General features: G+C 52.2%; 1 protein-coding gene across 4 annotated transcripts; it reads left to right on the forward strand.

Annotated features, from left to right (window-relative positions):
* Positions 1 to 831: 831 nt before the first annotated feature.
* On the forward strand, positions 832 to 10,533 carry TAFA3 (TAFA chemokine like family member 3). 4 transcript variants are annotated; one of them, XM_057695620.1, is made up of 6 exons: positions 832 to 1,129; positions 2,354 to 2,412; positions 3,955 to 4,070; positions 4,729 to 4,878; positions 5,787 to 5,911; positions 6,334 to 6,409. In XM_057695620.1, exons 2-6 carry the CDS (start codon positions 2,378 to 2,380, stop codon positions 6,352 to 6,354), a joined length of 447 nt encoding a protein of 148 aa, XP_057551603.1. In that variant the 5' UTR covers positions 832 to 1,129; positions 2,354 to 2,377; the 3' UTR covers positions 6,355 to 6,409. The 4 variants fall into 4 exon arrangements, with proteins under 4 accessions (XP_057551603.1, XP_057551517.1, XP_057551435.1 ...); XM_057695534.1 differs by lacking the exons at positions 832 to 1,129; positions 2,354 to 2,412; positions 3,955 to 4,070; positions 6,334 to 6,409 and adding an exon at positions 7,060 to 10,533 and having other exon boundaries at positions 4,148 to 4,878; XM_057695452.1 differs by lacking the exons at positions 832 to 1,129; positions 2,354 to 2,412; positions 3,955 to 4,070 and having other exon boundaries at positions 4,148 to 4,878.
* The last annotated feature ends 1,329 nt before the right edge of the window (positions 10,534 to 11,862 follow it).

The raw sequence follows: 11,862 nt of genomic DNA on the forward strand, positions 1-11,862 counted from the left end.
CTATTTTCACATCCAGAATTTCACCCTGTAAAGAACTATACACTATACAATTGCAATTACATTGCAGTTTTTATGGTGAAGAAACTGGGTCTCAGAGTTGCGTTCATAAGTTGGAGTTTATTCCCATCCTCCTCAAGCCTACCAAAGCCCTCCCACCTACCGAACCCCTACCCTCATACCTCCCCTGGTTCTTCCTGCCCTGCCCCAGAGGACACCACTCCTGGGGCAGAGATTATTTGTTATTCCTCCTGGATTTTAACATGTTAACACTGAAGGGCTAGCATAGCAAACTAGAAGAGCATTGTCAATAGGATTTTGTGCAATGAGAATGTTCTAAATATTTTCTGCCCAATACAGTAGTCCCCAGCTACATGTGGCAATTGAGCACTTCAAATGTTGTGAATGTAAATGAGAAGCTTAACTTAAGATGTTATTTAATTTATATTTAGATTTAAGTAATCACATACAGCTAGTGGCTACGGTATTGGACAGCACAGTTCGGGAATCTTCAAGGCTCAAAACCCTTGAGGGTCTGGGCTATCATTCCTCACGTTCCCCACCCCAAGCCCCAAGACCTCCAGAGTGTTGAGGGACATCTCTGAATCACCCTGCCTACACCCGGGACCACATCGCGGTGTCTGGCGGTCCTCTCCTCCCCTCGTCCCTGGTCTCACCTAGACCGCCAGGGGTCGCTGTGCCCGCCGGGCCGGCGGCGCGCTGCGCGCTGTGCCCCGCGCTGTCCGGGAGGCGGCGGCGACGCCCGCGCTGGCTGGGGAAGCGGGGGCGGCCCCGGGCGAGGGGGAGGCGGCGGCGGTGGCGGCCGCGCGCTGCCCGGCTTGCGGGCGGGAGCCCCGGAGGGACCCCGGCTGAGCTCTGCAGAGCTGGCCGGGCGGTCCCGGAGCTCCCCGGTGCCCAGAGCGGGCCCCCCATGACCCACGCCAGTTTGCCCAGAGCCCCTCTCCGCCTCGGGGACGCAGCAACTTGGTGAGGGGGACAGGACTCCGGACTAGACAGCACCAGAGCCGGCGCTCCCGCCTGCAATCCTCCTTTCGGAGTCTCGATCCCGGGCGCAGAGGCGAGGAGAACCGCAGGCCGGCGGGTCAAACCAGTGGGCACAGCCGTGGGGCAGGTAGGTCCCAGGCATGGGAGCTCCGGCCTGGGAGGACTGAGTGGGCGCGGGGCGGGGGCGGAAGAAGGTAGGGAAAGGTTAAAGGATCTTGTGGTTCCCATTCTCAACCCCATGCTGGTATGCAGGGGTTTGGGGAAAACAGCCTGGGAAACTGAGGCAGGAGTCTGGATGCCTGAAAACCAATCCCGGAAACTTCTTTTTCTAGCTGTCTCTGAGGGAGGGAATAGAATGCCAGAGAACCCACCCCAAATGCCCACTCCTAGGTCTTTTGGGTCTTGGGGTTCATAGGAGAGATGGGAGAGTTGGGTTTGAGGGTGTGGCAGCTCAGAGAGAAATAGGTCCGGGCACTGCGCGAGAAAAGACATAGCTGCCTTTGCAATGATCAAAACAAAGCTTCCGAAAGGGGGCAGGGAGAGGAGATACCTACTCAGAAAAGTTGTATTTCTAGAAGATCTCTGTCCACCGAGCACACCCATCCCAGGGGTTTTGGCACCACTTCCTCCATCTGCCCCCGCAGTCCTTCCTGGGCTCTCACTCTGGGGAGCTAGGACACATGGCTCTCCATCCTTCTGGAGCCCCACCATCCTACCTGCCTCAGTTCCACCCCGCTGTGGAGGCTGAGGGAGGGAAGATCAATAGGGAGAAATGGAGACACTTTGGGGCTGAGGCTCAGAGACCTGGAAGACTCCCATTCTAGCCCTCTAGAGTAGGCATGGGGGTGAGGGTGGCAGAGCTGAGCCAGCCCCTGGCCAGTCCAGGAAGCAGGTGCGATCGGGCTAGGAGGAAGAGTAGGCAAAGAGGATTCAGGACCTCAGGGGTTATTCCCAGGTGCTTCTTCCCAGCAGCAGCTGTCAGATTCTGCTCAGAAACCCTTCCCTGGCCTTCAGCCCCTTCCCAAGGCCAGAGAGGTGACAGTGTTGGCTCTTAGACACCTCCTACCATCAGTCCTGCTTCACTCCTAGGACAGAGAAACTCCCTTGGCTTCCCTTCTCAGGCTTACCAACCTGCGTGTTCCCAGAGTCTGCAAGGACCCCTGTGAATTCCCAGGGCAGAGGAGGGACTCTGCCCCCTGTCCTGGTACCTTGGGGAACAACCTCAGAATTAAGCTCTACTTCAGTGCCCGGTCCACCCACTTGCCTTCACCCAGGCCCTCCTCCATCCCGTGCAGGGCCATGGGCCCCCTCTATCCCTTGCAAACCACAAGAATCTCTCCTACTTGTCTAGGTAGAGTGAGTCTCAGGCCAGTGGATGAACAGACAGAAGATAAAAGATTCCCCAAAAAGGTGAGTCAGAAGACAGTTGAGGGGGGTGGGGGTAGACAGAGATCAAGCACCCTATACAAGGGAGCAGCCAGGTCCTGGCATTTGGTTTGGCCTCTGGCGTTCCCAGCACTAAGCTGGCACCTGAGGGAGCCCGCTGATGCCTCAAGGGGTAGCAGTGCAGCAGAGGGGGTGGTTCAGGCTCCTTCTCTGCTCGGGTTGCTCCCAGCTGCACTGTGCCTCTGCTTTCCTGGGATTCCCTCCATTTCTAGCCCACTCTCTGGCATAGATTTGGGAGATGCAAACCATCAAGGGTGAAGGAGGAGAAGGAAAGGGGAAGAGAGCAGAAGCAAGGTGATCCAGGGGGAACAGGGCAGGTTTCTGGGCTCAGGGCTCTTCTACCCACATGCTGCCTGGCCTTGGGCAAGTCACTTGACTTCTGTTAGCCTCCGTTTCATTTCTTCCTTTTTATATTTATATTTTGTTTAAGTTGAGTTGCTAGTACATTCCCATGGTTCAAAACCCAAAAGACTAAACAGCAATAGGGAGCGGGACTTCCCCAGTGGTTCAGTGGTTAAGACTTCCCCTTCTAATGCAAAGGGTGCGGGTTCGATCCCTGATCATGGAGCTAAGATCCCACGTCTCATGGCCAAAAAGCCAAAACATAGAACAGAAGCAATATTGTAACAAATTCAATAGAGACTTTGAAAATGGTCCACATCAAAAAAAAAAAAATGTCTTAAAAAAAAACTTGAACAATGGGGAGAAAAATGTCTCCCTTCTACCTCTGTATTCCAGCCAACCAGTTTCCCACTCCTAGCCAACTAGTTTCCGTTCTTGGTGGCAAACAATGTTATTGGGGTCTTTTGGTACCTTTTCCAGAGCTAGCTTACCCATATTTGAGCAACATATGTAATCCCTCCCTTTTACACATTACATACACATCACCCTGCACTTCGCTTTTTTTCCCTAAGATGATGGATTATCGTTGGAGATCATTGCATGCCGCAGTAGGTAAAGCATTTCCTCATTCTGTTACAGCTGTCTGGATGGGACTGCATTTGGCCCACAATGTATTTCGTCAGCCCTTTATTGATGGTTGTTTATGTTGTGTCCAGGCTTTTTGAATATCTGTTTGCTCATCTGTAGAATGGGTACAAATAATCCTACTTTGTAGGACAGTCATGAAGGATTCAAGGGTATGTCTGCAGAGTGCGTGGGTCAAGTGCTCAAAACATGGGAGTCAGCATTATGGTTCCTTCGATGTCACAGGCCTCCATGGGACCATGTCCGGTTCATTCTTTAAGACCTCTCTTAAATGTTGTCTCCTCCGCAAAGCTTTCCATACTTTTCCAAGCAGAACACTCTCCCTTCCTGCTCCCCTTTCCTACTGTAGCACTCACCAGTTTCTACAGTGAGTTTGTGCCAGGCTGAGAGCTGCCTGGGGACAAGGCGTGCATCCTGCCCGCCTCTTGCCTCCCGGAGCACGTGGCACGGTGATGCTGGGACTGGGCACTGGGGGGGCTCCTGCCTGGAGTCAAGCAGGGTGTGTGCTTCTCTCTGCAGGATGCGTGAGAGGGCCACGCAGAACTGGAGCACGGGCGGCTGGCTGCTGGCACTTTGCCTGGCCTGGCTGTGGACCCGCCTGGCCTCGGCTTCCTTGCAGCCTCAAACTCCTACAGGTTTGGGGGGAGGTGGTGGGCGGGTGCTGTTCCAGGATGCCTGAAAAGCTGGACACCACCCTACACCCTTCCTCAGCAGGCACATCTCTGAGGCAAAATAAAACCCGCAGATTCTAGGGGTTCTGGCTCCTCTGTTCTTCACCCAGGAACTCTGCCCCCCTCTGCTATCCCAAACCAAGAAGGCATGAGCAGAGCCATTCTCACCTTTCCTTCCAGCCCAGAAGGTATTCTGCAGGGAGAGTAGCCCCCGGGTCAGGGCTTAAGTCTAGCCTCCTGGCCTAATTCTGAGGTTTTCCTTCTGGGATGGCTAAAGCCGCTGTAAGCGGATGATCCTCCCCACGCATTGTAAGCCCCTGGGGCCCTTGGCCTCACCCAGAGGAAGCCAGGAGGTGGGGGTTGCTGTGGACTCCATCTTTCTCCTGCCCGAGGGCCAGACGCTGCCAGGGTGATGAGTGTGTCCTCACTGGGGAGGAAGGAAGGATGGGAACACTGATGTGGCAGGAAGATTTCATCACTTCCTCCTCCCCTGCAATTGGAAATATCTTACCCACCCCTGCCCGGAGCTGGGAGGAGGGGCTGGAGGACAACCAGGGTGGGTGGGAGGGGAGCAGGGTTGCTGGCCTGGGCCGGGCACCTGATCGTGTGCTGGCCCCTTCAGTCCCTGTGAAGCAGGGCACCTGCGAGGTGATTGCCGCTCACCGCTGCTGTAACCGGAACCGCATCGAGGAGCGCTCCCAGACTGTCAAATGCTCTTGCTTCTCTGGCCAGGTGGCTGGCACCACCCGGGCAAAGCCCTCCTGCGTGGATGGTGAGTGAGAGGCTGGGACCTGGGGAGGAGGGCCTGGTCAGAGAGATAAGGTCTGTCCAGGCTTCGCCACCTGCTGCGGATACAATTTCATGCCCATCTCAGGGCTTTCACCGTCGGCATCTCAGATGATGGGGCCACCTGTGGGGGAAGGGGCGCAGATGTGACCATCCCCAACCCCGTAGGGGAGGAGAGCTCTGTCACACGCACACACCCTCCCTCCTGGCTGCACCTACTGCCTGGCACGTACGCAGATTCGTTTCCTCACACGAATCCGCTCAGGCCTCCTGTCAGGCTCATGGCCTCACACCTGCTGCTCCACACGCTGACTTCTTCACCTGCACCTCCTTCCCAGGCCTCTTACACACGCCCTCCTCTCATTCTCAAGCCGGCCTTTACGCTCCCCTCACGTGGACACACGTGTACCACGCTGCCCTGCAGTCCTTTGTCTCCACGCCTTTCCCAGGGCCCCACCCCTGCTTGTTTTCCGACACTCACGAGGCAGTGCCATAAACGTGCCCACTTGTGCTCACACGCACACACCTGCTTGCGCACTCCCTCAAATGGCCTGCAGGCTTGCTCACGTGCGCCGAGGAGTGTGTTGAAGCCTGTGCCTCTCTGCTAATGACATGGCGGCTCAACTCAAGGGTGGCCTTAGAGACAATTTCCCTTGCCTTCACCCCACTCTGTCTTTGGTGAGCTGTAGCGGTCAGTGGGATTGAGGTTGGTATGGTTGTGTCCCCAGGCCGCAGCCTGAGTACTGTCCTGAGCAGCCTGGAGTAGGGAAGAGACGAGGGAGATGCAGGGCTCAAAGCATGCCCTTATTCTGCACAGAACCCCCCCACCCCGACAACTGCATGCCGCACTTGCAGAGAACTTAGAGCTGCCCTCACTGCCTCCTGCTCCCACAGCCTCCATCGTCCTGCAGAAGTGGTGGTGTCAGATGGAGCCCTGCCTGCCGGGGGAGGAGTGTAAAGTGCTCCCGGACCTGTCGGGATGGAGCTGCAGTAGTGGACACAAAGTCAAAACCACCAAGGTATTCAGGGACCGACACTTCATCCCACCCCTACTCTTTCCCCTTCACTGGGGGTGGAAAAGGGGGCACAGGAGCCCTGGGGTCTAGGATGCAGGTTTCCCGAGGTGAGATCTGCAAGCCATCTGGCCTCATCCCCGGACAGTCTCCCCTGGGTTTGTGTAGACTCTGGGGACTGGAGTTGGGGCTTCTGTATTTAAAATCCAAGGTGTCCTTCTGGGCAAATTCCTGATGCTCCGTAAGCCTTGGTTTCCTCCTCTGCCTAGGAGTGAATTTGCCTCCCAGAAATGTCAGGTCCATAGAACAAAGCAGGGAGTTGAGGAAATTGTCTAGATAATTCAGAGGGGAATCTCTACAATAGCCATCCTGCCCACCCACCCCTGCCGCAGGCCTCACCCCACACGCCCATGACTCACTCCCTACAGCTCACACCTGCCTTCTTCTAGTTGAATTGCTGTGCTGACACCACCCAAGAGGATTATTATTTTCATGGTTTGCTGCCTTCCCCACAGAACAAGGGGTAATTAAAATTTTATTGAACTCGTTAGCAGTTCCACATTTGTCACGGTTAATCAGTTGTATCGCTCTGTCAGGCCTTTTGTACAGATGAGTGACACTGTGGGGCAAGCCGGAGCTCTGCCTTCTGCCTTCCCTCCACACCATCACACCCAGCAAACAAACAAGCAAACAAAACAGTCGAGAAGGAAAGGCAGGCTCTGGAGTTCTGAAAAGGGCAACACTTTCATAGGGCACAGAGCAGGAGCGACAGCAAGAAAAGGTGTGGCTGGATCTAAAGTAGAGCTTCTTATCTGCAGGCAGGCAAGGGACACAGCCATTCTGAGTATATGTAAGAGGAGAAGAAACCCACCCCAGAGCTTGTGACATTGTTACTCTTTTATAGGTTTGGGTTTGCAGCCTGTAGATCACTATGTTTGCAATGTGGTAGCCACTCTGAAGCAAACAGCAGTGATCCAAGACAGATTTAGGTTTGCGTGGGCCACCAGCCGTGCTTTCCAAGTGTGGACTGCTTTAGGGGGATGGGAGTGGCAGCAGTGACTTCTATGTGACCTGCATATCCTGGGGACTCTCAGACAAGTTGGGGTGGGACAGGCATTCCCTTCTCTAACCTTCCCACATCACTTGCTCTCTAGGTCACACGATAGCTCTTGGGGTCATGACCTGACAGCTTGATTAAGCCACCAACTGGAGAATGGTGTCCAGTTATCAGCTGACAAATATGGAGATTCACTTACCTGGACCCACGCCCTGTGCCAAGTGCAGCAGCACTGTTTCCAGAGGCATTGCAGTTAAGTTTCTCAGCAGATACGAACCTCATATCTCCAGGCCCATCTCCAGCCATGTACCTGTGGTGCTGGGCTCTCCCTGGGGGGCACGGAAGAAGGTCAAGATACAATCCCTACCCTTAGGGAATGTTCAGTCAAGTTGAAGAGCTGACGAAAGGCAATCTAGATAATTTAGATAAGTGTGTGGCATCCGACCGGTTTCTGGACCATATGCTGTGAGCGTGTTGGGGATTTGGGGAGGAGACTCCTACAGCTTTTTAGCCACTCTCTGGCCAGAGGGCACAAAGACGAGAGGTCATATTCACCACCCACTTCTTCCCTCCCTCGCGTCAATCCGAATCCCCAGCAAGCTGCTGACGTACTAAAGGAAAACACTCGCCCCTGATGCCAGACCAGCCGTATCTCATTTGGATGGGACTGAATTGACTTGAGGAAGGAAAGCAGAGATGAAGCCAAACAACCTTCCAGAAAAGCTTCTGCAGAGGCCTTGCCTGCTTTGGACACACCGGGTACGGGCTGGACAGGACTGTAAAATCACCCCCACCCAAGCACCCCAGGTTTTTGTCTGTTTGCTTGTTTTAACAAATGAGGAAACTGAGTCCCAGAGGAATGAGGTGACTTGCCCAAGGTGTTACAGCTTGGGGTCCCAAATCTCTGAGACCGTTGAATTTTCACTTGGCCTGGTTGATGGGATTCCAGCTTGAACCTTCCACACTGTTTTTATCTTAAGAACAGGAACCTGCAAAGAACTGGCTGGACAGTGCAATGATTTTGAGCAGGATCTTTTATGAAGGTCACTCCTATCTGAAATAGTCCAGAATACCTACCCACCAGGAGGCAGGGCCACTGGATATCCACTCCGCCCTCAGCCCCGAAACTTCGAAACAGACCCCCTGACACCCAGAGATCAGTCAGCCCAGTTACAGCTGAGCACTCTGAGCTGGCAGCCTCCTTGTCAACTCTAGCCCATCTCTGCCGGAGTCCTTAGGCTGTACCTCTCAGAGGCTCTGGCTCCAAGAGAGGGTCTGGGTGGCGTCCAGGGCTGGTCAGATTCCTCTTCCTTCAAAGGCCCTGCTGGGCTGAATGGAGCCTCTGCCCAGGACTGAAGGTCAGCCAGTCAGGCTGGCACCCTAGGTGGTTTGTGGATGACACACAGGCCTCAGGGACTCAGAGAGACGAGTTACTTAGATGTCTCATCAGGAAGAGAATTACAGCCTCAGCGTCTGCTGGCATCAGCTGGGATCAGCTAGGATCAGCTGGGATCGCCAGGATTGCAGGGTGTGATGGGGCCTTGAGGGGAGGGGCATCAATAGAGACCAGCTGGGACCGTGCTGAATTCTGACCCTCAGAGAAGACAGATCAGATGATGGGTTGAGGCTGAGTCTCCATCCTTCCCTGCTTCTCTCCCTCCCTCCCCATGCAGTAGAATCAAGACTGTTCACCCCACTTCAGAGTGTATCTTCTTGTTTGCCTTTTTGTTGTTTTTGGTAATGGGGTGAACAGTGACTAGACTGTAGATGTCAGAACTCTGACAACTTCGAATCTCTGCACATAGTGGGGTCACAGGGTGGGGTAGTCAAGGAGTAGGTCAAAGGTAATCATCACCTCCTTCAAGGTTGGGGAAGGGATTAAGGGATTGGTACATTTTCTGGAAAGGATAGTAAAATATTTGCAGGCCACAAACAGTCTCCGTGGCATATTCTGCTCTGCTTTTGTTGTTGTTTATTTTGTTTCATGTTGTTTTTAAAAAACCTTTTAAAATGTACAAACCATTCTTAGCTCAAGGGCTGTACAAAACCAGGCCCCAGGCAATTTTTGGAAGGCTGCCAACCCTGGTGAAGCTTTGAAGGCAGGCCATCTCTGCAGCTTGGGTCTGCCTGCCTGCCTTCAGTGCAGTGGGAACCTGAGCATGAGGGCTGGGTCAGGTTTTGTTTTTCTTCTAATGTTCCTTGAGAGATTGGTGAGTGAATTATTTAGGCTACAAATAAGACAGCTTTAGCAGAGTCAGACAATAAGAGCCTGCTCTCCTCAAGGCCAGGATGCGGGATTCTCTGCTCCCTCTGCATCCCTTGAGACTGTGTCCAGGAGGGAGGGAGAGGGCTCCAGCCCCCTACGCATCTGCTGCATCCACAGCCACGGGGCTGTGACCTGGGGGATGATGCTGTATAAACTCCCCCCAAGCTGCCAACCACTGCCAGCCCCTGCCTCAGCCAGGCTCCTTGATCCTCCCTGACCTCCCTCATCCCTGCTTCAGAGAAGGCTTCTTTCCTTTAGCACATGCTGGAATTTGATCATTCATTTTTTTAACCCTTCAAAGCCTCTCTTTCCTCCTGACCTAATATATTTATTTGGTGGGCTTTGAGGGGCTATTCTTTATATGGCCAGGAGAGCCCCACACAAGAGGATCTGATGGAGAAGGGAAAGCCTGTCACCTCCCAACAGAAGCTCCCTTGGGTCCTGTTTCCAACTTAGTCAATATTTGTAGCTACTTCAATGGCAGTACAGGAATGCAAATTCATTTTCCTGGAGCATAGTGGTCCTGGAGTCATTTGTGTTCCTTTGCTCCCTTTAGTGGGATGGGCTCTCAGATTTCCTGAAGTTAGCTGGTAACCCTACCCAGCTTCGGAAGGTTGCCAACTACAGAAGATCATGTGGCTAATTTCTGTGGCCTCCTGGCAGTTTCATTAAGGTCTGTGAGTGACATCCTAATTAATGGCCCCAGACAGTTGGCTAGAGTTGAAGCCGCAGCTTCCTAAAATCACAAGCTTAGAGCTAGAAGGGATTTTAGAGATGATTAGCCAACTCCCTCATTTGACAGATGAGAAAAGGAAGGCTCAGAGAGGTGAGGTAATTTGCTCCAAGTCACACAGCAAGCCGGTGGGCATGTCCTGCCCAGTGATCCAGATAAGTGCTCTTTACACTACTGCACATTGCCTCTTGCCCTAATATAGAGGAGGGCCCTGAAAAGAAGCCAGGGTTTTAGCAAGGATGAATGTGAAAGAGCATCACTCTAAAATCACCCAACCCCGTGGGTTTAAAAGGGCAGAATGAAGAAAATGGGAAGCAATTAGAGATATAAACATAGAGGGGAGAAGAGACAAAAGTGAGGAATTGAGATCACTCATTCAGAAGAACATCAAAACACCAAAGCACCACACAAAATAATTAGAATAAAACTTTTATTTTTGTCCTTAATGGAAGAGACAGAATGGAGCCCCTGTCAATCTTTGGGAGACCTATGCAGCCAGTTTTCATGGCTTTAGGGTTCTTCAGAGCCTAGTGCAGGGGGCTGCAAACCAAGGCTCATGGGTCAAATCTGGTCCACCACCTGTCTTTGTAAATAAAGTTCTGTTGGAATGTAACCAGGCTCATTTATTATTGTCTGTGATGTTTGTCTTTCCTGCTATGATAGCAGAGCTGCGTCATTGCAGAGACACCATATGGCCTACAAGGCTTGAAATACTTACCGTTGGACCCTTTGTAGAAAATTTTGCCAACCCCTGCCCTGGCGTTTTTATCAAATCTTTCTCAATACACCCTGACAAATTTGGAAAATGATGACTGTATGTTGAATTCCTAGGTTTGGGATTCTTTTTTTTTTTTTTGAGTCTGTGCTTGTGTCCCCTTTAATCCCTTCCAGTGCCACTTGTGAGACCAAGAAATGAAGAAATGAAGACTAAGACAGAGGCCAAGAAAAAGACTTGGAACAGATGGACGCTTCCCTGATACGTTGCCACACCCCAGATCAGCTCAGTTCATATCTTCCAAGTTCATGTAACTTCTACTTTTAAGCTTCATGGAAGTAACTGGATGTGCACCCATATGTAAGGAAGTCATCGTATACGCACGTATGCTGCTGAGGTTTCTGTGCATCTGTGGATTTGAGCATCTCCGTGTCCAAAAGCAAGGCTCATATTCAAAATATATAAAAACTAGTTCAGCACAGAGACTGACTAATCAAGGCAAATGCCAGCCTGTACGTCAGACCAGGGCATGCTGACTGCACAAAGCCCAGAGCGTTTCCACTCCACCTGCTGTGGCTGAGATGGGACTTCAGAACAGGGCAGCAGCTAAGCTGGTTCTTGACTTCTTTGGGCTTGTGATGTATCACTGAGGGTGGGTCTGGGTGTGTGCAAGGGTCCAGAAGCTACTGGACTCAAATGGCTATAAACATTGTATTTGGAATAGACACATATAGACTGGATATAAGGAGGACCAGGCAACTGCCTTTCAAGCCTTACATAAGGGTACACACTCCCCTTCAGCCTGGCTTTGAGGGAGAGGACCCCAACCATTTTCAAAGGCCAGATTGACTTCCATGCTGGGTGACTGGCAGTACACAATTGCTTCCACTGGTGAATGTCTACCATACATCAAGCACATTAGGCTCTTTATATAGGTAACAGTATTTTAAATGGGACTCTTTCCATCTCAAGATTTGGGCAGAGGCCTCAAAGGTGAGAAAAAGAAAAATAGGTATCAGCTGTTCTCAACTACCACATTCTAAATCAAGATGCTAGACCATATCTCAGATTTGTAAAACGGATGGTCAATAGGCCTTTACTCACCTGCAGACTGTATAAAAGAGGGCTAAGAGCTGAAGTTGAAAGGCAGGTGGTATCGAAGGTCTGTCTGGAGTGAGTTGTCACT

This window comes from Hippopotamus amphibius, chromosome 1 (assembly GCF_030028045.1).
Source record: "Hippopotamus amphibius kiboko isolate mHipAmp2 chromosome 1, mHipAmp2.hap2, whole genome shotgun sequence".
NCBI classification, from domain to species: Eukaryota; Metazoa; Chordata; class Mammalia; order Artiodactyla; family Hippopotamidae; genus Hippopotamus; species Hippopotamus amphibius.

Excerpts from the sequence above, each read along its gene's own strand:
- TAFA3 (XM_057695452.1), top strand. The coding sequence starts at position 4,551 with ATGGGAACACTGATGTGGCAGGAAGATTTCATCACTTCCTCCTCCCCT. Across the intron at positions 4,879-5,786 it reads AAAGCCCTCCTGCGTGGATG|CCTCCATCGTCCTGCAGAAG; the intron begins GTGAGTGAGAGG and ends CTGCTCCCACAG. Across the intron at positions 5,912-6,333 it reads ACAAAGTCAAAACCACCAAG|CTCACACCTGCCTTCTTCTA; the intron begins GTATTCAGGGAC and ends CACTCCCTACAG.